At 36.3% G+C, this 26,144-nt stretch overlaps 1 protein-coding gene across 10 annotated transcripts in view; it reads left to right on the top strand.

Moving 5' to 3' along the window:
- The window catches only part of LOC127844928 (cleavage and polyadenylation specificity factor subunit 1-like), a 61,572-nt gene that overhangs the window by 19,808 nt on the left and 15,620 nt on the right, over window positions 1–26,144 (top strand). For all 10 annotated transcript variants that reach the window (XR_008032974.1, XM_052375481.1, XM_052375480.1 and 7 more), the window contains 11 exons: window positions 4,141–4,238; window positions 4,661–4,816; window positions 5,749–5,907; window positions 7,298–7,439; window positions 8,189–8,358; window positions 9,182–9,330; window positions 11,057–11,155; window positions 12,098–12,274; window positions 14,800–14,902; window positions 15,682–15,915; window positions 25,205–25,357. Coding sequence is in view for 9 of the 10 variants with exons in the window: in XM_052375481.1 (XP_052231441.1) it covers window positions 4,141–4,238; window positions 4,661–4,816; window positions 5,749–5,907; window positions 7,298–7,439; window positions 8,189–8,358; window positions 9,182–9,330; window positions 11,057–11,155; window positions 12,098–12,274; window positions 14,800–14,902; window positions 15,682–15,915; window positions 25,205–25,357 (1,640 nt within the window). In the remaining variant the exon portion in view is untranslated. The remainder of the gene's footprint in view (window positions 1–4,140; window positions 4,239–4,660; window positions 4,817–5,748; window positions 5,908–7,297; window positions 7,440–8,188; window positions 8,359–9,181; window positions 9,331–11,056; window positions 11,156–12,097; window positions 12,275–14,799; window positions 14,903–15,681; window positions 15,916–25,204; window positions 25,358–26,144) is intronic.

Genomic DNA, 26,144 nt, shown 5'->3' with positions numbered 1-26,144 from the left:
TACTATCATGAGGGGACTGGGCAGGCAAAGTTAGATAACTCTGGCGTGCATTTTTACAGAATTATGTGCCCTTTTTATACTTAGAAAATTGAAAATTTTGGTTAAGTTTTGTGTTTAGGTCCATTTTATTCCGTAAGTATCAAAGCTATTGCTTTCATACTTGCAACACTTACTAACTATCATAAGGGGACTGTGCAGGCAAAGTAATGTAACTCTGACTGGCATTTTGACAGAATTATGGGCCCTTTTTATACTTAGAACATTGAAAATTTGGTTAAGTTTTGTGTTTAGGTCCGCTTTATTCCTACAGTATCAAAGCTATTGCTTTCATACTTGCAACACTTATTAACTATCATAAGGGGACTGTGCAGGCAAAGTTATGTAACTCTGACTGGCATTTGGACAGAATTATGGGCCCTTTATACTTAGAAAATTGAAAATTTGGTTAAGTTTTGTGTTTTGGTCAACTTTACCCCTAAAGTATCATAGATATTGCTTTCATACTTGGAACACTCGCAAACTATCATAAGGGTACAGTAAAAGGACAAGTTGCATAACTCTGGTTGTCATTTTTACGGAATTATGGCCCTTTTTTGACTTAGTAACTTTGAATGTATGGTTAAATTTTGTGTTTCGATCCACTTTACTTCTTAACTATCAAGGCTATTGCTTTCAAACTTCAAATACTTTCATGCTATCATGAGGTTACTGTACCTGGCAAGTTGAATTTTACCTTGACCTTTGAATGACCTTGACTTTCAAGGTCAAATTATTAAATTATGCTTAAATTGCTAAAATTGCCATAACTATTTATGATTAGATTTGATTGATACTTTGACAAAGCTAATCTTACCTGACATACCACAATAGACTCCACCCAAACCATCCCCCGTGCCTTCCCCCCCCCCATCCCCCCCCTCGAATCTCCCTCCTATCATCTCACAAATGACCACCACACCCTCACACTATACCCCCCCCCCCCACCCCACCCCCCCCATATTATTTTATTATTTTTTTTTGAAACGGTTAAAAAACAAATATTTATTTTTATTATTTAATGTTTGAAATACCAAATACAGTCATCCTTCGCACCCAAGAATTCCACCCCCCCCCTCCCCCCACCCGAATTCCCCCCCCCCCCCCCCCCCCCCCTAATTTTTTTTTTTTTTTTTTTTTTTTTTTTTTAAGATCATCTCACAAATGACCACCACACCCTCACACTATACCCCCCCCCCCCCCCCCCCGCCAAATTTCATTTTTTTGTAAACGGTTAAAAAACCACCCCCATGTTTTTCAATTTTTTTTTGCATTTTTGGAAAATAATGTAATAAATGTCCACACCCCCGCACTATACACCCCTCTTCACTCCACCCCTCCCTCCTTTGTGATTGAAAATGAGAGTCCCTTCACCTTTAAAAAGAAAATAGATGAGCGCTCTGCACCCACAAGGCGGTGCTCTTGTTCTGAGTTTGAACTAAAGGTACCAATTTAAATGAGTATACATGTATCCATGGTATGGATTGTCATTTAAAATAACCTCAAATCTTTTGTTATCTTGAGAATATGTAACTTATTCAAGTGCATAAAAGTACTGCCTCAGATAATCAGGGACAACACTTTCCACCTAGACGCGAGTTTCTTTTAGGACTTGTCCTTCAAACAAAAAATTACATAAAAGCAGAAATTGTTGTCCCAGATAAACCTGTGCAGTCCACATAAGGCACAAGCAATTAGTCAGTTTTTTAAGCGTGGCTCATGTATTTATACTTGATTATTTGGTTTCAGTTGTTCATATAATTATACTTGATAATCTGGTTTCAGTTGATCATGTATTTATACTTGATTATTTGGTTGCAGTTTATCTTCTATTTAAACTTGATTATCTGTTTGCAGTTGATCATTTATTAGTCCCCTACTGGTTTCACGGGAGGGAACCTATGGTTTGTGCTCCGTCTGTCCGTCCGACACACTTTTCTGGATCCTGGGATGTCTTTAAAAGTTCTTAATATTTTTCCATCAAACTTGAAACATGGATAGATGTCTAAAATTCTGGTTGCTATGGCAACAAATAGACTAAAAATACTGCTGAAAATGGTGGTTTTTTGGATCCTGCAAAAACTTTAAAAGTTTTTAACATTTTTTCATGAAATTTGGAACACGGGTAGATGGCAATATGGACATTATGCACGTCATTTCATTTGGTTCCTACGTCAAAAATTCTGGTTGCTATGGCATCAAATAGACTAGAAATACTGCTGAAATGGTGGTTTTCTGGATCCTGCGATTACTTTAAAAGTTCTTAATATTTTTCATGAAACTTGGAACATGGATAGATGGCAATATGGACATTATGCATGTCATTTCATTTTGTTCCTATGTCAAAAAATCTGGTTGCTATGGCAACAAATAAAAAATATATTCTGACAATGGTGGAATTTCTGACAATGGTGGAGCTGGTAGGGGACTTTAATTGCTTGGCAATAGTCTTGTTTAAACTTGATTATCTGGTTGGAATTGATCATATATTTAAACTGGATTATCTGGTTGGAGTTGATCAAATATTTAAACTGGATAATCTGGTTGCAGTTGATCATCTATTTAAACTTGATTATCTGGTTGCAGTTTATCATCTATTTACACTTGATTATCTGGTTGGATTTGATCATATATTTAAACTGTATTATCTGGTTGCAGTTGATCATCTATTTAAACTTGATTATCTGGTTGCAGTTGATCATCTTTAAAATTGATTATCTGGTTGGATTTGATCATATATTTAAACTGTATTATCTGGTGTTGCAGTTGATCATCTATTTAAATTTTATTATTTGGTTGCAGTTGATCATATAATTAAACTGGATAATCTGGTTGCAGTTGATTATCTATTTAAACTTGATAATCTGGTTGCAGTTTATCATCTATTTACACTTGATTATCTGGTTGCAGTTGTTCATGTATTTATACCTCATTATCTGGTTGCAGTTGTTCATCTATTTACACTTGATTATCTGTTTGTAGTTGTTCACCTATTAACAGTTGATAATCTGGTTGCGGTTGATCATCTTTTTACACTTGATTATCTGGTTGCAGTTGTTCACATATTTATACTTGATAATCTGGTTTCAGTTGTTCATGGATTTATACTTGATTATCTGGTTGCAGTTGATCATCTATTTACACTTTATTATCTGGTTAGAGTTGATCATCTATTTACATGTGTACAGTTGATTATCTGGTTGGAGTTCTTCATGTATTTGCACTTGATAATCTGGTTGCAGTTGTTCATATATTTTCTACTTGATTATTTGGTTGCAGTTGTTCATGTATTTGTACTTGATAATCTGGTTGCAGTTGTTCATGTATTTATACTTATCATTTGGTTGCAGTTGATCATGTCTTTACACTTGATTATATGGTTGCAGTTGTTCATATATTTATACTTGATAATCTGGTTTCAGTTGTTCACGTATTTATACTTGATAATCTGGTTGCGGTTGTTCATATATTTATATTTGATAATTTGGTTTCAGCTGATCATGTATTTATACTTGATTAATCTGGTTGCAGTTGATCATCTATTTAAACTTGATTATCTGGTTGCAGTTGATTATTTATTTAAACTTGATTATCTGGTTGGAGTTGATCATATATTTAAACTGGATTATCTGGTTGGAGTTGATCATCTATTTAAACTTGATTATCTGGTTGGAGTTGATCATCTAGTTAAACTTGATTATCTGGTTGCAGTTGATCATCTATTTAAACTTGATTATCTGGTTGCAGTTGATCTTATATTTAAACTGGATAATCTGGTTGCAGTTGATCATCTATTTAAACTTGATTATCTGGTTGCAGTTTATCATCTATTTACACTTGATTATCTGGTTGCAGTTTTTCATGTATTTATACTTTCTTATATGGTTGCAGTTGTTCATCTATTTACACTTGATTATCTGGTTGCAGTTGTTCATCTATTTACAGTTTATTATATGGTTGCAGTTGATTATCTATTTACACTTGATTATCTGGTTGCAGGATTTCATATATTTATCCTTGATAATCTGGTTGCAGTTGTTCATGTATTTATACTTGATTAACTGGTTGCAGTTGTTCATATATTTATACTTAATCTGGTTCCAGCGTCAGATGTTTTGCTGGTGGAGAACTTGGATGAGTTGGAGGTATATGGGGCCAGTGAGAACCCATCGGGCACCACCATCACCTCATATGTGTTTGAGGTACGTGAAATGTCTATGTTTAGTTTATTGAAAAACCAATTTATTTCACCTCAATTTTATTGAACACTTTGAGATTATGGAAATTCTTTCATGAATGTTTCCTGGTAAGCCCTGATGTCTTTACAAACATTTGAGAATACTTCTTGAGTGGTGATTAATTTGGGGACTTCCCAGTCACAAATATGACATCTATTCTCTTAACCATGATTACCAAGTTTTTGTAAAAATACTTGGTAAAAGGACAGGTACAAATTATGTTACTTGTCCTAACCCAGCTTCTCATAACAGAAAGCAGATAATTATGGTATACATAAAACATATAATAAAACCTTACATAATGGATAGATTATCCAATCAGAATTCAGCATTTACTTTAAAATGCAAAATGTTGTAATAATTTTTGCCATATATCTGGTTCCCAGGTGTGTGACAACATCTGGAACATTGCTCCCTGTGGCATGACTGTGATGGGGGAGCCAGCATTCCTGTCAGAGGAGTTTAACGGCACAGTTGACCCTGATCTTGAACTGGTCACCACATCAGGGTACGGCAAGAATGGGGCCCTTTCCGTTCTACAGGTATGGAAAATTGTTCTCATAAAAATTACGACTTAATAAGACCATCGTGCCATTTATTTCTTTATATAAGATCTCAGGGTCTCACAGTTCTAGAAATTCCAAATGCATGCTTACTCATAGTTGGAATAGTGTTTAATAAAATATGGCATTACAATTTAAATTAAGGATAATTAATGTATGAAGAAGTTTTCTTGATGTATTAATGTACAGTTTCAACATCTATAATAAGTTTATTTCAGTAATCATGGGTTTCTTAAACATAACCATTGAACCTATTGGCTACAAATGTTTATTTGTTGTAAAGTTAAAATTCAGTCTTAATGTGTAATTTGTGGTTAGATCTGTGACTGGGCCTTGACTTTTTTTGAATTTTTAGTTTGTCAGTTGTACTTGCATAGCATATTGGCAATTGATTGGTAAAATATACGAGGCATGCTGTGGGAAAATCAGGCTTAATGCAGATGCGTATAGGATCTTGCCATATTAGCCTGTGAAGTTTGCACAGGCTTATCAGTGACAACATAATCTGCTTTTATGGCATTTTTATGTCCCCCAGTCTATACTGGGGGACATATTGTATTTGCCCTGTCTGTTTGTTGGTTTGCGTCAAACTTTAACATTGGCCATAACTTTTGCAATATTGAAGATAGCAACTTGATATTTGGCATGCATTTGTATCTCATGGAGCTGGCTTATTTTGAGTGGTGAAAGGTCAAGGTCATCCTTCAAGGTCAAAGGTCAAATATATGGGAGACATAGTGTTTCACAAAAACATCTTGTTTAAATAAGTATTTTCTTAACCAAAAGCCAACTTTAGCCGAAACTGTCATTTCTGATTTGCCTGTGCAGACTGCCAATCTTGGACTCTACTCGCATGCCTGGTTTTCCTAGAGCACGTCTCATATGATAATCTTAACTGTGTGTCTCTATAGAGGAGTATCAGGCCGCAGGTGGTGACCACATTCGAGCTGCCCAGCTGTATGAACATGTGGACTGTGATGGGCCCGCCCCAGGAAGAGGGGCAGAACAAGGAGGGGGAGGAGACAGGGGGACACGCCTTCCTCATACTGACACGCTCAGACTCCAGTATGGTATGTGCTGACCTCAAGTGAAACGTTATTATATTAACCAAAAACTGATGAGTTCTATTCAACTGGTTTAAACTCTCATTTCATTTCATTCACCTTTTCAAGGCAGTTATACACACCCGTAACGTTAGTATGGTTTGTGCTAACATGTGGAAGATGCTTGTCATTGGAAAACTTTAAAGTCATAAAAAGTAGGTGTGTAGATCCATTAAACTGGTTTAATCCTATACCAATTAGATACGTTTTTTAGGGCACTTGTAGTCCCTTAGAAAGTTACACTTGATTAAAGACCTTTCTTATTCAAGTTTTAAAGACTTCATTTCCAACCCTTAGATACTAATGAGCAGCAAACAGCATAAAATCTGAACAGACTGCGAGTTACTCGCAGGCTGTTCAAGTTTTATGCTGTTTGCACAAAGCCATTTTCACTTTGCCTCTGAGTGGGAAAGGGTTAAATCCTTAATGCTTTGCTTTGACCTTTTCAAGGCTTTCACCCCTGTTACTTCAGTATGGTATGTGCTGACATGTGGATGACAGGTTTCATGGGACAAGTTTAAGTTTTAACCAATATATTTGAAGCCCCATAAAGTTTAAATGCTCAACACTTGGCATGTATTTTTAGCTCATCGTTTTCGGAGAAAACCCGAGGTATTGTCATAGCCAGCTCGTCATCCGACCTCTGCCGTCCGACGTCCGCCATCCGTGTCGTGCTAAAACCTTAAAATTGGCTCTAAAATCAAAGTGCTTCCACCTACAACTTTGAAACTTGATATGTAGATGCTCCTTGATGAGTTCTACACGCCACACCCATTTTGGGGTCACTAGGTCAAAGGTCAAGTTCACTGAGCTTTCATTTATTCAAAACTGCACCCGTAGCCGAGCGTGGCATCCATTATGCGGTGCTCTTGTTTCAAGGTGGTTACTGACCCAGTTTTATATTTATTTGTTTATGTTTGTTGCATCTTTTTGTATTGTTTTAGACTGTTTGGGAGTTTGTTAGTGTCCATAAATAATAAAATAACATAATAAAACAACAACAATAAGGTTTCTCCTCTTGTGGTGCAGCTGTTAATGTTTTAATCATTGTTAGGAAATAAAGATCAATAGCTGTAATAAATTTGGCAGAGGATTTGTTGAGAAGGTATTTAGGTATATATGTTTGAGAAAAGGATGCTTAAATAATGTTCAGAAGTAAACTACAGATTTTCCCATGTTCTTCTAAAGTATTACATAACGACATGTTATTTCTCGTTATGTGCAAATAGTTGTTTTAATAGAATGTGTTTAATGTGAATACCAAGTTCTTTGGTTGAACAGAATAGAATTAGCAGACTTTAAACCCCATTTTCCCAGAACGTGACTCAGATATTTCTGTGTTGTTGTATGTGTGTAGATCCTGCAGACAGGCCAGGAGATTCAGGAGCTGGACCACAGTGGGTTCAGCACGCAGACCGCCACTGTGTACGCAGGCAACATAGGGGACGGGCGATACATCGTGCAGGTGTCCTCAGGCGGGGTCAGGCTGATTGATGGAGGTTAGACATCTAGAGATGAGCCGCGCTCTGGGAAAACTCTTTACCACTCGGGGGGCCGTTTCATCAAAGATCGTACGACAATCTTAATTTACGACCAAATTTTGGAGACTGAAAATACAAAAGCTGTTCATCAATATGCATTCAAAATATAAACCATATGTGAGAAAACAATAAAATGAATAGATATACAGAAAAATAATAGTATTATTTTTTGGTGTTTAGTTAAAATGCTTCTTTGAAATATGTCTCGTATTCTAATTTTGTCGTACGATCGTTGATGAAACAGACCCCAGATACGTATTTAAACCTTAACCACTTAGATACGTATTAGAAACTCGCAGTCTGTTCAGGTTTTATGCTGTTTGCTGCTCATCAGTATCTAAGAGTAGGAAATGAAACCTTTCAAACTTGAATCTAGTAAAAAAGACCTTCAATTAAAATTAAACTTTCTAAGGGACTACATATCTAAAAATACGTATCTAAGTGGTAAAGTGTTAACTGTCCATTAAGCTTGGAGCAGAGGGGCCCAGATGTAGAGGGCATTTATGTACATCCATAAGCACAGCAAACTCAGGCCAGGACTGTACCCAGCAAATCCCTCCTAGCCAATGTGAGTGCGGCTGCTATAATCTGTTATGATCAACTTTTATTAAGATATGCTCGTGATACAAGGCCCAGATATAAAAGACATTTATATAAACGTACATTCATAAGCACATGAAACTGATCAGTGTGTCTCGTGTTCCCAGTACAGCAGCTGCAGCACATCCCTATTGAGATGGGCACTCCCATAGTGCACTGCTCAGTGGCAGACCCCTACATTCTTATCACCAGTGAGGAGGGTATGGTGATGATGCTCACCCTCAAACTGGAGGCTTCTGGCGCCAGGCTCGTGCTCAATAAACCTCTCCTTGCAAGTGTGAGTGCAGCTTTTATGTTCTGTTGTCAATTTTTAGTGGTCTTAAACTATTATTAAAATGTATTAAGAATTGTTTGAAGTGTGGTCATTGGGTCTTCAGTTTTCAGCTAGACTATTTTATATGAAATATATATAGTGGAGCTATCCTACTCACCCCGGCGTCTGCATTAGCGTGCAAATGTTAAAGTTTGTGTACTACCCCAAATATTTTCAATGTCCCTTGACATATTGCTTTCATATTTTGCAAACTTCTTGACCAACATGACCCCAATCTATAAACAAGAGCAGACAACTGTATCAAGCATTTTGTAAGAATTATGGCAAGCATTTTGTAAGAATAATGGGCCTTTTTCCATTTACAATTTGCATATTACTTTAGTTACATTGCCATAACTTCTTTATTTATGATCAGATTTTATTAATACTTTGACAAAACAACACCTGAATACCACAATGGATTCCACCTAAACAATATCCCACGCCCCAACCCAGAATCCCTGCGCCCCCCCCCCCCCCCCCCAAAATAAATAAAAAAATTTTTTTTCCTTTTTTTATTTTTGAAAGATCATCTAATAAATGACCACACCCCACATTATACCCCCCTCTCAACCCCCCCTACCCCCCCTCCCCCCCCCCCCCAATTTGTTTTTATTTTCCTTTTTTTATTTTTGAAAGATCGTCTAATAAATTATTGAATATGAACAATTTCCCCCATAATGGTTTACGTTATACTGTCAAGCACTCGAATAGTCGAGCGCGCTGTCCTCTGACAGCTCTTGTTGTTTAACAGATAAAATTTAGTAGTTGTTGTTGTTCACTACAGAAACCTCGTATTCTGGCGATATGCGCATATAAGGATGAGAGTGGGATGTTTACAACAGCTCCATTAGAGGTAGATGAGGAGGAGGCGAGGACGGATAAGCGAGAAAACATGAACATCTCCCTAGAAAAAGTCTTCAACATGGAAAACAGGTACACTAAAAGGCTTGGTTATGCAGAGATGATCTGTCTATCAAAGTATATGATTTTTGGATCTTCTTAAACATTTCTTTTTGGATTGATCATTAAAAATAACATTTTTGTCCCCTACCGGTTTCACCAGAGGGGACTTATGGTTTGCGCTCTGTGCGTCTGTCTGTGAGTCTGTCTGTCTGTAAGTCTGTCTGTCACACTGTTCTGGATCCTGCGATAACTTAAAAAGTTCTTCATATTTTTTCATGAAAGTTAAAATATGGATAGATGACAATATGGACATTATGCACGTAATTTCATTTTGTTCCTACTTCAAAAATTCTGGTTGCTTTGGCAATAAATATTTAAAAAAATAAAAAATCTGACAATGGTGGAGCCGGTAGGGGATATATATTGCAGTCTCGTTATTTATTGTTATTTTATCAGCCAATGTTTTGTTGCATATGTAATGAATTATCAGTGCTTCAGAATGACAAACAGTTTGAAGTTGACTGGCCCTTTGGTCTGTGTAGTGGGTATTGCATAATTTGAGTGTTCATCCTTTTCAATAATTTAATATATAGAGAATACTAGGTCAGTGCCAAATAAAGCAAAGTTAATTTTGCGAGGCTTAGAAAATCTGAAGCACGAGCCTCGGCGAGTGGTTCAGATTTATTGTACCGAGCAAAATAAACTTTGCTTTATTCGGCACTGACCTAGTATTCGATTTATCCCATCAATTTTCTAAGTCGTAAATTATTTCTTTAAAAATAGAATAGGAAAATCGAACTACACGGAAAATCCCAAAGCTATTTTAAGCAAACATTGTTTCATTATTTTAATCGTGCCGAGCCTAATACATTACAAAAAGATCAGTAACTAACCTGTTTTTCTGTTTATCATACCTCTATGTCCCCGATTTTTAAGAAATAATGAAAAAAAAACACTTAACAACTGCAGCTTTAGCGTGAAAGAACATGCATTGTGTCGTATGACGTGCTAATTATGACGTCAAGTGTACGTGCACTTAATATTTGTAAATAATGTTTTTTTGCTTTTTGAGTTGCATTATGTGTTAAAAATATATTACATCTTGGTATCGAATTGTTTGTTTTGTTGAATTTGATTTGATTTTACTAAAAATGATTACTTTATAGTTGATTCCGAGTAATATGACCATTCTCTGCCGCGCGTGACAGCTATATTTCAGCAGTGCAGAAATACAGGAAAATTTATTCCACAGTGGTTTATTTTGACAATGCACGTCTGATGATGGGATAAATCTAGTTACTTCATACTGTGTTAATTTACAAGTTAGTGATTGTGAGTTGTTTCATTTATAGATATGGTCTGTTGGGAATGGACTAAACGTCATTTGTGTAAGCCCAAGTGTTCATTTATGAACATCTGAATGAAAAAATTAGTTTGATTCATACTTGAAAAGACAACATGTGCTGCAATTACAATTCATACTTTATTTTACAATTTAGAAACTACTCTTTCACGTTCTTGATCTGACATGGATATTGTGCATTTTTCATGTAATAATTGATGATAATTTATAGTTTTAAGGCTTTATTTTCAACCCTAAGATACTGAGTAATAGCAAACAGCATAAAACCTGAACAGACTGCGAGTTACTTGCGGGCTGGTCTGCTTTTATGCTTGTTGCATATAGCAATTGTGACTTTGCTTCTGAGTGGGAAAGGGTATATATAATAAATTAATTCCACGTTCCACTGTGTAGCACGGTTGATGATGAGGATGAGCTGCTGTATGGGGATGGGGAGACGTCCGGGATGGACACCTCAGTGAACGCCAGCGTACGCAAGGAGATGAAAACCAGGTATGAAAAATACTTACACTGTTCTTTGAGTATGATTTTATGCATGTATAAACATTTTTGTTTTTTTAACTGGTTTCTGGGCTCAAAATCATTTAGTCTCCATATATGTATATAAGCTACGCTTGTAGAGAACCATCATTAATGCAGGTGTGCAGGCTAATCAGGGATAACACTTTCTGCCTAAACTGGATTTTCGTTTATAAGATGCTTTTTTAAACAAAAAAATCTATAAGAGTGAATAGGGTTTTCCTTGATAAGCCGATGGAGACTATACAGGCTAATTTATGGTGATACCCACATGCATTAAGCCAAGTTTTCTCAAAGCACTGCTTATATCTATATGTAAAAGGGCAGCAAATATTTAACAAAATTCCATTGGCTCAAACTGCAAAACACACTATGCTTTTTGTGTGATTGGACTGTTAAATAAAAAATAATGTTTTGAAATGGTTACTGGGCTCAGAAGATAGGAAAACTCCTTTCTAGAACAGTAACACAATATTGGGGGACAACTATGGATAGCTTTTATGAAATCTTTTAAATATTTGATTGAAACAATATGCATTATCATCCATTGCCTTGTTAACACAAGTTTACAGATATGTTTCCCTACATTTTTACCTGAGATTTCCTGTCATCAAGATACTTGTAAAGTCTGAACAACAACAAAATATTATATTATGACACTATGAATAAATTAGTTGAATGGTTTGAATTTTGTTAGAAAATCCTCATATTATATGATCAAGTAGGACATTTCAAGTGATGAGCAAAAGAATTATGATTGTTAAAAAGGAAAATAATGCATCCTTTCAAATGTAAAATGGTACACACACACACACATCAAAACAAAGATTTATGTACCAGTGACATTAACATGGCAAAAAATAAATCTAAACTGAGATGTCCATACCAAAGACACTTATATCTGTGTTTGTTCAGGAAGGGGCCAGTAAAGAAGGAGGTAAAGACGACCTACTGGCTCACCGTGTGCCGGGAGAATGGTTCCTTGGAAATCGTGAGTGTTCCCGACTTCAAGATCTGCTACTACGTGAAGACTTTCCCAATAGGACAGAAGGTCCTTGTGGACTCACTGCAGCTTGATGTTAAAGCATCTAGGTAGATATAAGCCTCACTCTGGGAAAACAGGGCTTAATTACATTGGGTAGTGTTGTCCCAGACTAACCTGTGAATTCAGCATAGGCTTATCAGGGACGACACTCTCAGCTTTAATTGTATTGTTTGGTGGGGCTTTAATTATACACATTTTCTCAGTGCTAGGCTCATATAATTTCAGTATATGAGGTCTAGGTGAATATCCAGACAGTACAGCAGTTATTGAATATATTTAATGTAGTTCGGGTTTTTTCCTTCAAACAAAATTACTCTTAGCAATATTTCTTTAAGTATTATAAAATATACCCGCAGACCTTTGCACAAAACAGCTTTAGACTTTACAGATTTTATTAACGTTAGACATTTTTTTTTACAGAGCCTGGTCCCGCATTTGCCAATCAATAGGCTTAAGTAAAAACATATAGAATATTCTTTAAACTGTGATTTTCTTATAGTATAATACAGTTAAATATGACATGGAATTTTTAGATTGTATATATTGAAGCTCCTCTTAAGATTGTATATATTCAAGCTCCTCTTAAGATTGTATATATTCAAGCGTTTCTTAAGATTGTATATATTCAAGCGTTTCTTAAGATTGTATATATTGGAGCTCCTCTTAAGATTGTTTATATTCAAGCTTCTCTTAAGATTGTATATATTGAATCTTCTCTTAAGATTGTATAAATTGAAGCTTCTCTTAAGATTGTATAAATTCAAGCTCCTCTTAAGATTGTATATATTGAAGCTCCTCTTAAGATTGTATAAATTCAAACACCTCTTAAGATTGTATATATTGAAGCTCCTCTTCAGATTGTATATATTGAAACTTCTCTTAAGATTGTATATATTCAAGCTCTTCTTAAGATTGTATATATTCAAGCTCCTCTTAAGATTGTATATATTCAAGCTCCTCTTAAGATTGTATATATTGAAGCTCCTCTTATTCAAGCTCCTATTAAGATTGTATATATTCAAGCTTAAAAGATTGTATATATTGAAGCTCCTCTTAAGATTGTATATATTCAAGCTTCTCTTAAGATTGTATATATTGAAGCTCCTCTTAAGATTGTATATATTGAAGCTCCTCTTAAGATTGTATATATTCAAGCTTCTCTTAAGATTGTATAAATTCAAGCACCTCTTAAGATTGTATATATTCAAGCTCCTCTTAAGATTGTATATATTGAAACTTCTCTTAAGATTGTATATATTCAAGCTCTTCTTAAGATTGTATATATTCAAGCTCCTCTTAAGATTGTATATATTCAAGCTCCTCTTAAGATTGTATATATTGAAGCTCCTCTTATTCAAGCTCCTATTAAGATTGTATATATTCAAGCTTAAAAGATTGTATATATTGAAGCTCCTCTTAAGATTGTATATATTCAAGCTTCTCTTAAGATTGTATATATTGAAGCTCCTCTTAAGATTGTATATATTAAAGCTCCTCTTAAGATTGTATATATTGAAGCTCCTCTTAAGATTGTATATATTGAAGCTCCTCTTAAGATTGTATATATTGAAGCTCCTCTTAAGATTGTATATGTTGAAGCTCCTCTTAAGATTGTATAAATTCAAGCTCCTCTTAAGATCGTTTATATTCAAGCTCCTCTTAAGATTGTATATACTGAAGCTCCTCCTTAGAATGTATATATTCAAGCTCCTCTTAAGATTGTATATATATATATAAGCTCCTCTTAAGATTGTATATATTGAAGCTCCTCTTTAGATTGTATATATTCAAGCTCCTCTTAAGATTGTATATATTGAAGCTCCTCTTAAGATTGTATATATTCAAGCTTCTCTTAATGTATATATTCAAGCTCATCTTAAGATTGTTTATATTCAAACTCCTTTTATTCAAGCTCCTCTTAAGATTGTATATATTGAAGCTCCTCTTAAGATTGTATATATTCAAGCTCCTCTTAAGATTGTATATATTCAAGATCTTCTTAAGATTGCATATATTCAAGCTTCTCTGAAGATTGTATATATTGAAGCTCCTTTTAAGATTGCATAAATTCAAGCTCCTCTTAAGATTGTATATATTCAAGCTCCTTTTAAGATTGTATATATTGAAGCTCCCTCTTAAGATTGTATATATTCAAGCTCCTCTTAAGATTGTTTATATTCAAACTCCTCTTAAGATTGTATATATTGAAGCTTCTCTTAAGATTGTGTAAATTCAAGCTCCTCTTAAGATTGTATATATTCAAGCTCCTCTTAAGATTGTATATATTCAAGCTTCTCTTAAGATTGTATATATTCAAGCTCCTCTTAAGATTGTATATATTCAAGCTCCTCTTAAGATTGTATATATTCAAGCTCCTCTCAAGATTGTATATATTCAAGCTTCTTTTAAGATTGTATATATTCAAGTTTCTCTTAAGATTGTATATATTCAAGCTCCGAACGTATTTTTCTAGGTCTTAAGTCTATTCTTAAGTCTTTGAATTATTCTGTAAATACTGGTCCAGGTATTTGTATCTACCATTGCCATGATTGTGTGCCTGTGCATGTTCCAGTTCAAACCAGGCCCAGGACAAGGGGCAGCCTGACAACTTCTCCAACATCGTGGAGATACTCATGGTGGGGCTGGGCCACAGGAAGTCCAGACCCTATCTGCTGGTAAGCACTCAACTGCATGCCTGTCAAAGAGCCACCAGTAAACTGGTCTTGATAATATCTTGATGATATCTACTGGTAAAATGTCAGCACAATCCGCACTTTAGTGTATAAGTTTGATTTCTTGGTGTTAATGGTAAAAAAAGCACACAATCATAATGTGTATACAGCCAAAAAATAAATATATGTAAGATATGAAGCATGTGTTACTCGAATATTTTTTCATTTTTTTGCTTACATCTATGTTAGATGTTCTTTGTTGAAGACTTGTGGAATACTCATTGATTTATTGATTGATATATTGGCAATGTCCCTGAATTCATTTTGAAATGTTCGGCACAGAATTAACCCCCTTAAAGCCATTCTTGGCCTCTAAAAACTCATTTATCCCAACTTTGAGACTTACTAATTGGGCTGTGCTCTGAGAAAACAGGGTTAATGCATGTGCGTAAGTGTCGCCTCAACTAGATTTTTGCTAAGAAGAGACTTCATTTGAAACAAAAAATATCATGAAAGCGGAAAGTGTCGTCCCTGATTAGCCTGTGTGGACTGCACAGGCTTATCTGGGATGACACTTTACGCACATGCATTAAGCCCCCTTTTCGCAGAGCATGGCCCAATGTAGCACAGTTATTCCACATGCCCATTACGGACACATGCTGAAAGTGACGACAGCCTACTTATCTGCCATATTTTGCATAAAATTCATGAATGATGTTCATGTTGAAGACAAGTGGAATAGTAATTGATTTATTGATTGCGATATTGGCCATTCCCGACAGGCCCGTAGTGACGACGGCCTGCTGATCTATGAGGCGTTCCAGTACCACCAGAGTAAGTCAGACAACCACCTGAAGCTGAGATTCAAGAAGATCCAGCACAACCTGATCCTCAAGGAGCGCAAGGTCAAGTCCCGCAAGCGTGGCGACGTCGAGATCGTTGATGAGTTTGACGAGCTGAAGGACGAACGGGGACAGTGGTTCCGATACTTCGAAGACATCTCAGGATACAGTGGAGTAAGTGCATGGAAGCTTAACCTGTGTCTCTAATTGAAGGTATGGGATAGCCTTTGACTTTGTTATGACTTGGATTAATTATGGTAAAAGAATTTGGTTATTGTCCCCTGCCGGTTTCACCGGAGGGGACTTACGGTTTTCGCTCTGTGCGTCTGTGAGTCTGTCTGTCTGTCTGTCACACTTTTCTAGATCCTGCGATAACTTTATAAGTTCTTCTTTTTTCTTTCATGAAACGTGAAACATGGATAGATGGTAATATGGACATTATGCACATCATTTCATTTTGATCCTACGTCAAAAATTCTGGTTGCTATGGCAACAAATTGACTAAAAATACTGCTGAAAATGGTAGTTTTCTGGATCCTGTGATAACTTTAAAAGTTCTTCATATTTTTCATGAAACTTGAAACATGAATAGATGGCAATATGGACATTATGCACATCATTTCATTTTGTTCCTACGTCAAAAATTATGGTTGCTATGGAAATAAATTTTAAAAAAATAATTCTGACAATGGTGGAATTTCTGACAATGGTGGAGCCGGTAGGGGACATATATTGCTTGGCAATAGTCTTGTTATCTTTAGAAATTTCTAAAGATTTTTTCTAAGGTGATCATTTTGTTATAATAATCATGTTCACGCATTTTAGAATGTACATTACCAAAGCTAACAATAAGCATCATTAAGTAGTGAATAGGTATGACGTGTTGTGCTTAGTAATAAAGGTATTGACAGAGTTCCAGATATTTTTAAGATTTTTAATTTTATGTCCCCCATCAATACTGGGGGACATATTGTTTTTGCCCTGTCTGTTGGTTTGTTGGTTTGCGTTAAACTTTAACATTTGCCATAATTTTTGCAAAATTGAAGATAGCAACTTCCTATTTGGCATGCATGTGTATCTCATGAAGCTTCACATTTTGAGCGGTGAAAGGTCAAGGTCATCCTTCAAGGTCAAAGGTCAAATATATGGGTCAAAATTGCTCATTTAATATACATTTTTGCAATATTTAAGATCGCAACTTAATATTTGGCATGCATGTGCATCTCATGGAGCTGCACATTTTGAGTGGTGAAAGGTCAAGGTCAAGGTCATCCTTCAAGGTCAAAGGTCAAATATATGCGGGACATAGTGTTTCACAAACACATCTTGTTTAATATTATTTTCAAACCTAATTTTTTAACAGAATTAGATATATCAATATTGAAAATCATATGAACACTTGCCCACTTATTTTGCTGAATTCTATTTTTTTTGTATGATGTGAAGATTGCCATTGCCTTTCATGGTCCAGATTTGTACTTACAGTTAAATTCACTACCTGTGCAGATAAAGTTCAGACTTTTAAGTTACTTAACTCTTTGGAGAATTTTGATTTTTGTTAACACCAGCTACTAAAATATGTCCAAGTCTATGTAGTACATAAAAAAGATGGTCGGAAGAACATGGCAGAAGATTTTTTTTAAGTACACATTACTATATTATTTGTTTTATTGTCCCCTACCGGTTTCACCGGACTTATGGTTTTCGCTTTGTGTGTCCGTCAGTCTGTCACACTTTTCTGGATCCTGCGATTACTTTTGAAGTTCTTCATATTTTTTCATGAAACTTTGACAGGTGGCAATATGGAGATTATGCACGTTATTTCATTTTGTTCTTACATCAAGAATTCTGGTTGCTATGGCAACAAAAAGACTAGAAATACTGCTGAAAATGGTGGATCCTGCACACTTTTCTGGATCCTGCGATAACTTTATAAGTTCTTCATATTTGTTCATGAAACTTGAAAAATGGATAGATGGCAATATGGACATTATGCATGTCATTTCATTTTCATCTTACGTCAAACATTCTGGTTGCTTTGGCAACAAACAAAAAAAAAAGAAAAAAAATTCTGACAATGGTGAAGCCGGTAGGGGACATATATTGTTTGGCAATAGTCTTGTTTTATTTAACTTTTGGTACGTATTTGTGTATACAAATACATAAATATTAGCTAAAATTAATTATAACAACAGTCATTCATGCTCCGACATAAGGCAGAATATATTGTCATGGTGATTGTTAGCCTTTTTTCTTTGTCATAAATACGTTACCTACTATCTCATAGCGTTCTCCTTTCCAAGGGGAATTAACTCATCCGGAATTTTAACTGGGAATCGACCACCTCCATACCGTTATACAGGCCAGGTTAAACATAGTGCAATGCAACCTAGGCAAAAACCGGTAACCAACCCTCAATATTCTTTCCGGATCGACCAGGTGTATACGTGTCTTTTACGGCTCTGAATTGAAAATTGTTTTTCAATTTATTTCACTTGGTTGATTGGGGTTTTGAATTGATAAATTGTGCTATTTATCTTTTTGTCCCCTACCGGTGAAACTGGAGGGGACTTATGGTTTGCACTCAGTCTGTCTGTCATGTCAGTCTGTCTGTCAGTCCGTCACACTTTTCTGGATCCTGCGATAACTTTAAAAGTTCTTCATATTTTTTCATGAAACTTAAAACATGGATAGATGGCAATATGGAGATTATGCACGTCATTTCATTTTGTTTCTACGTCAAAAATTCTGGTTGCTATGGCAACAAATATTTAAAAAAATACAAAAAAATACTGACAATGGTGGAGTTTCACCGGTAGGGGACCATATTGCATTCGCATTAATTTATGTGGATTTAATGGACTTTTGTTTCATTTGTAAAGGTAAGCCATGCTTGCTTTTATTGAATAATGGTTTATTGTCCCCTACCGGTTTTACCGATGGGGACTTATGGTTTGTGCTCCGTCAGTCTGTCTGTCTGTCAGTCTGTCTGTCAGTCTGTCCGTCACAAGTTTCTGGATCCTGCGATAACTTAACAAGTTCTTAATATTTTTTCATGAAACGTGAAACATGGATAGATGGCAATATGGACATTATGCACGTCATTTGATTGTGTTCCTATGTCAAAAATTCTGGTTGCTATGGCAACGAATAGACTAGAAATACTGCTGAAAATGGTGGTTTTCTGGATCCTGCGATAACTTTAAAAATTCTTCATATTTTTTCATGAAACTTGAAACATGGATAGATGGCAATATGGACATTATGCACGTCATTTCATTTTGCTCCTTTGTCAAAAAATATTCTGGTTGCTATGGCAGCAAATAAAAAAAAAATAATAATCTGACAATGGTGGAATTTCTGACAATGGTGGAGCCGGTAGGGGACCATATTGCTTGGCAATCTCTTGTTTTTACCATGCTGGGTGTTTTCAGGTGCGAACGAGCATGTGCAAAACGTGCTCTTCTAATACATTGCGAGAACGTGCAATGCGTGTTCTTCTAATGTATTATGAGATCGTGCAAAGCGTGTTCTTCTAATTCATTGACAGATTGTTTATCATTTGACATTGTGTGCAATAATGACTTTAACGTTCTGTATGACATACTAATTGATGGTCATTTTATTAGCCGGATTTTTTTCGAAAAAATCTCGGCTTATAGATTGATGTTGTCGGGCGGGCGGGGGGGGCGGGCGGGCGGGCGGGGTGGCGGCGTGCTCGAAAATGTTAAAGTTCTTATTTCATGGTATAACTTTGGTATGCTTGGACCTAGAGTCTTCAAACTTGACATGAAGGTTGGCCAGGATTAACAGATGACCACTGGTCATTTCAAGGTCATTCATTTGAAGGTCAAGGTCACTGTGACCTTCAATATAAAAAATGTTAAAGTTGTTATAACTTTGGTATGCTTGGACCTAGAGTCTTGAAACTTGACATGAAGGTTGGCCATAACTAGTTAGTAACCACTGGTCATTTCAAGGTCATTCATTTGAAGGTCAAGGTCACTGTGACCTTGAATGTAAAAATGTTAAAGTTCTTATTTCATGGTATAACTTTGGTATGCTTGGACCTAGAGTCTTCAAACTTGACATGAAGGTTGGCCAGGATTAACAGATGACCACTGGTCATTTCAAGGTCATTCATTTGAAGGTGAAGGTCACTGTGACCTTCAATATAAAAATGTTAAAGTTGTTATAACTTTGGTATGCTTGGACCTAGAGTCTTGAAACTTGACATGAAGGTTGGCCAGAACTAGTAAGTAACCACTGGACATTTCAAGGTCATTCATTTGAAGGTCAAGGTCACTGTGACCTTGAATGTAAAAATGTTAAAGTTGTTATAACTTTGGTATGCTTGGACCTAGAGTCTTGAAACTTGACATGAAGGTTGGCCAGAACTAGTAAGTAACCACTGGACATTTCAAGGTCATTCATTTGAAGGTCAAGGTCACCGTGAACTTGAATGTAAAAATGTTAAAGTTCTTATTTCATGTTATAACTTTGGTATGCTTGTACCTAGAGTCTTCAAACTTGAAATAAAGATTGGCCAGTACTAGAAGATGACCACTGGTCATTTCAATGTCATTCATTTGAAGGTCAAGGTCACTGTGACCTTAAATGTTAAAATGTTAAAATTGTTATAACTTTGGTATGCTTGGACATAGAGTCTTCAAACTTGACATGAAGGTTTGCAAGCACACTTAGATGACCACTGGTCATTTCAAGGTCATTCATTCTAAGGTCAAGGTCACTGTGACCTTGAATGTAAAAATGTTAAAGTTCTTATAACTTTGGTAGGTAAAAATGTTAAAGTTCTTATTCCATGTTATAACTTTGGTATGCTTGTACCTAGAGTCTTCAAACTTGACATAAAGGTTGGCCAGTACTAGAAGATCACCACTGCTCATTTCAATGTCATTCATTTGAAGGTCAAGGTCACTGTTTATTATTATTATTATTATGTATTATTTCATCTAAGTTTATTTTCTTACATTTGATAATGAAATTCATGGAAACTTCAAACAATATGTTACTAATTTGCTAATAAAAAAATTGAGATCAAACTTTCCTAATTGTCAATTCAAGTTCATATTTGTGACCTTAAATGTTATTGTTGTTCATGTATATGCATGCATTCAAAACATAACACAAGGTTTGCTCATGCCTTGAAAAGTACTTACATTTCATTTTGACCTTTGAACAATATTTCAGTAATTTAAGTATTGCATTGACAAAAACACGAAAGGTACTTTCCTGTCATTTAAATCAAAAATCCGGCTTCAATGCGGTCATCTTCGACCGCGGAACTCTTGTTTTTCCGCTGTTTTGAATTAAACTTTTGTTAAATTTATGATCTAAGGCAGTGTTTTTATACATACAATTGACTTTCTCTTTTACAATAATAACTGAGAGAATGTTAATTATTTTTATTATGGGCAATGATGATTTTATGTGCCGTATGATTATCAGGTCTGTGACCAGTTTATTGTTGAAAAATGTTTTGCTCTTGTTTTTATATAATCAACTACATGATGGTCACAGATACAAGACTTGATAAATACCCGGTGACTTCGCATACTATGGATAAAACAAGTTGCAGCATCAGTCACCGGGTACCGGGCAAGATAGCCACCGTACTGAGCTTATTAAGTTAAACAGTCGGTCAACATCAGACCATATTGTGTTCCCATACGCCGGTCTTTGCCCGAGGGCATTGGTCACGGACATCGACCAATGTCTGACCATATGGCAGCCGCCATACTTCGGTTATAATCCGGTGACAACACTGGTCATGATATGACCGGTATGTAACCAAAGACGTTGATTACGTAGCTTGGCTCTGCACCGATTGATGTCTGACCGGCCGGTCAGGTCCTGTCATCTCACCAGTCCGGTCACCTCACCGGTCCGGTCATCTCACCGGTCCGGTCCGGTCACCTCACCGGTCAGAAGAAAAAGTTGTTCATCATCATCGGACTATTGTGGTTGTTGTTGTTGCTGTTGTTGTTGTTGAACTATTCTTCGGCGAAGGACTCATAATAGTTAACGAGCTGCCACCATAGATACAACAGGATAGACATGCAACACATCTCTCCTTCATTGAGCAGTTCTCGGCGTCGATACGCTCGTAAGCTATCACGTCAACGCGCATGGAGACACTGTTTTAGGAGACCTTATTTCCAGCCACTTCTCACGTAGGCGTTAACATACCTACTGGTCATATCGACGATCCTCATTTTATTCCTTTACGGAATATCATGTCTCCATTCCACGTGTGTTGGTTTCCCTTATGGCATTGACGCATGTTGCAGTCACCGAACCATATTTGTATAGGAACACTACTGCGTTTAACTTTCATGCTTCGGGTTTAGGTGTTCATTTCTCCACTATGACTACATTGGGCACTTTGTGCCTATCAATACTGATAATATACCGTTGTTTTCCGGTTTACATTATCAGTTAGATGACTTCGTGGATGGTAATTCGTCTGCACCAGATATTTCCATTCTGACGCAGTCATATTATACCGGTCCGGTCTGATCACCGGACATCGGTCACCAGTCACCGATCATATCACCGGTCACTGGTCATTATTTTTCCTCCACTTCTTCGTCAAAAAGAAATTATTGAGCCAGGGCAAGCCCTGACCATATGGATTTCACCATATTTCGGTCTTTAACTGGTAACATCACCGGTCATATTATGACTGGTCCGTCCACCTGGCTACAGTTACCGGTCATTGACTGGTCCGGTTCGGTCACCAGTTACCAATCACCGGTATTACACTGTGTTTTCATCGGTCATTTTTGTAGCATCACGGGTATCTTCTACATAACCTTGTTGTATACCCCTGGCTATTATTCTATTGAATTCAATATTTTATGGATTCAACAATCTACATGACATTTTGTGTTTTTCAATACTGATGTTCTACTGGCGACCGTTGGTTACCAAATCATCTCCGCTGACTTGGTCTATGGTTGATTTTTATCCCCCGCCATAGGCGGAGGGATATTGTTTTGGCGTTGTCCGTCCTTCTGTCCGTCCTTCCGTCTTTCCGTCCGTCCTTCCGTCCGTCTTTCCGTCCTTCCGTCCGTCCGTCACTTTTGTGTCCGGAGCCATATCTTGGAAGTGCTTTGGCGGATTTCAATGAAACTTGGTATGAGTATATATATGGATAAGAGGATGTTGCACGCCTAATGGCATCGTACACCATCTGTTAGTAACAGAGTTATGGCCCTTTGTATCTTGGCAAAATGCTTTTTTGTGTCCGGAGCCATATCTTGGAAGTGTTTGGCGGATTTCATTGAAACTTGGTATGAGTATATATATGGATAAGAAGATGATGCACGCCAAATGGCATTGTACACCATTGGATAATAAAGGAGTTATGGCCCTTTGTATCTTGAAACAAATGCTTTTTTGAGTGTCAAATATAACACTTTTGTGTCCAGAAGCATATTGGCGGGGGAAATCAATTCTACGAATTTGCTTGTCCTGACCAGCAATCCATTCTGGTGCTGGTTATGAACTACTAATACTAGAAGATTATGAAATAACTATATATGTTATTTCTACTTCTATCTCAGCCAACTACATGCAGACAACTGGTCTTGCAGATGGTTCGGCTGAAGCGGGCTCGAAGTCTAGCATTGAGGTTGAACGTTACTATTTGACCTCTATTAATCAGATCTATAATTTATGTTCGAGACCCTAAAGATGAATTTTTAAACCACCTTTACCTGTCGGCTGCAGTCACTGTCACGGAACAGTTGGGACACATACGTGACTCTAGCAGGATTAGCAAGACGACATTTCGTGTTGACTTCTGCATGTTTTCAAGTTATTGGAATCAAAAAGCTTTCTATGCCAGTTGTTTCTACTACTATCTCAGTTATTTACTCCATGTTGGAGAATTGATAGCTGCGAGAGGTCTGATACATAGGATCGCCTATCAGCTTGACCGCATGGCGGCCACAGTCTTGTAGATGGCTTTGGTGCCATTTAACTCAGATCTTAGATGCTAAGGATCTGGAGGGACCTCATCTTCTCATTTTATCTTCATGATTTCCTTGTTGGAGAAAATTTTATTAGAAGAACAACTTTTTCCTCTTAAAGTTCTTCTTTTATTAACCAGGTTTTCCTAAGGAAAAAACTAGATTGGCGAATGCGGGCGGGCTGGCTGGCTGGCTGGCGGGCTGGCGGGTGGGCGGTCGGAACAAGCTTGTCAGGGCCATAACTATGTCGTTCATTGTCAGATTTTAAAATCAATAGGCACATTTGTCCACCATCATTGGACGGTGTGTCGCTCGAAAGAATTACGTCGATATCTCCAAGGTCAAGGTCACAATTTGAGTTCAAACGTCAAAAATGGCCATAAATGAGCTTGTCCGGGCCATTACTCTGTCATTTATTGTCAGATTTAAAAATCTTTTGGCACATTTGTTCTCCATCATTTGACGGTGTGTGGCGCAAAAGAATTACATCGATATTTCAAGGTCAAGGTTACACTTTGAGTTCAAAGGTAAAAAATGGCCATAAATGAGCTTGTCCGGGCCATTACTATGTCATTCATTGTCAGATTTTAAAATCATTTGGCACAGTTGTTCACCATCATTTGACGTTGTGTTGCGAAAAAGAATTACGTAGATATCTCCAAGGTCAAGGTTGCCACAACTAAAAATAGATTGATTTTGAAACAAGGGGATAACTGTGATGAACAATCAGTAGCAATGCACATTTTGAGTTGTAGTTGTTTCCCTTTATCATACTTTTTTTTGAAAACCTGGTTTTGTGACAATTTTGTCCCTTGTTGTATATATATTGAAAGAATATTGAGGGTTGGTTACCGGTTTTTGCCTAGGTTGCATTGCACTATGTTTTACCTGGCCTGTATTACGGTATGGAGGTTGTTGATTCCCAGTTAAAATTCTGGATGAGTTAATTTCCCTTGGAAAGGAGAAAGCTATGAGATAGTAGGTAAGTATTTAATAATTAAAATGTATTTACTTAAAAAATTTGTTTTAAAGTTGGGCTTTATAATCAATAACACAGTGTTACTGTGACATTGCAGACAATTTAATGGTTTCACATTATTCTTTATTAAGCCTCTAGACATGTCAGAACTGTCTGACAGTTTTTGTTAATGTTTTTTCTTGTTAGCCCAAAAACACTTATTCCGAATCCTTATTAAAATTGTGTGTTTGATTTCAACTGTATTGTTATCATGCACATTTATAATTGATATTGCAATAATTATAATGTCTTGTTGTCTTTGAAAATGCTATTTAAGTTACAGTTTTAGCAGCATTAGTGACTGTCTGATTTGACTGAAATACTGTTGAAAATGGTAAAAAAAAACTAAACACACAATCATACAATTCAATATGATGCTTTCTAGGTTTTCATTCAGTAGACATTATCCACAATGTATCTATACTTCTATATGTGCGGCTTCTTTTAGGTATTCATATGCGGTCCGTACCCCCACTGGCTGTTCATGACACAAAGGGGCTCATTAAGGATCCATCCAATGGGGATTGATGGGGCCATTACCTGCTTTGCCCCATTTCATAATGTGAACTGCCCCAAAGGGTTCCTCTACTTCAATAAGCAGGTGAGTTGGGTCTTATTACTGATAATTCTGATGAAAAGACAGCTTTTTATAATAAAACTAATGTTTTTGCAAGTTTAACAAACAACATTGTTGTAAGCTTAGAGGATTGACCAACATGATCTTCACTCTGTGCAGTGCAGTTATGCAAACATTTTAGAGATGAAACATTTTAGAGACATTTAATTATACATGGTAAAGTTAACATGTTCAAGATAAAATTCAAGAAACTATATAAACTATGTCATGGAACATAGAATAATTAGTCCCCTACCAGTTTCACTGGAGGGGACTTTTGGTTTGGGCTCTGTGTGTCCGTCAGTCTGTGAGTCTGTCACACTTTTCTGGATCCTGTGATAACTTTTAAAGTTCTTAATATTTTTTTATGAAACTTAAAACATGGATAGATGGCAATATGGGCATTATGCACATCATTTCATTTTGTTCCTACGTCAAAAATTCTTTTTGCTATGGCAACGACTAGAAATACTGCTGGAAATGGTGGTTTTCTGGATCCTGCGATAACTTTAAAAGTTCTTCATATTTTTTTCATGAAACTTGAAACATTGATAAATGGCAATATGGACATTATGCACGTCATTTCATTTTGTTCCTTCGTCAAAAATTATGGTTGCTATGGCAACAAATAGTCTAGAAATACTGCTGAAAATGGTGATTTTCTGGATCCTGCAATAACTTTAAAAGTTCTTCATATTTGTTTAATGAAACTTCCAACATGGATAGATGGCAATATGGACATTATGCACATCATTTCATTTTGTTCCTACGT

Source organism: Dreissena polymorpha, chromosome 9 (assembly GCF_020536995.1).
Source record: "Dreissena polymorpha isolate Duluth1 chromosome 9, UMN_Dpol_1.0, whole genome shotgun sequence".
In the NCBI taxonomy this organism is placed as follows: Eukaryota; Metazoa; Mollusca; class Bivalvia; order Myida; family Dreissenidae; genus Dreissena; species Dreissena polymorpha.
The sequence above is the reverse complement of the archived record's forward strand: the minus strand, read 5'-3'. Positions and strand labels throughout refer to the sequence as shown.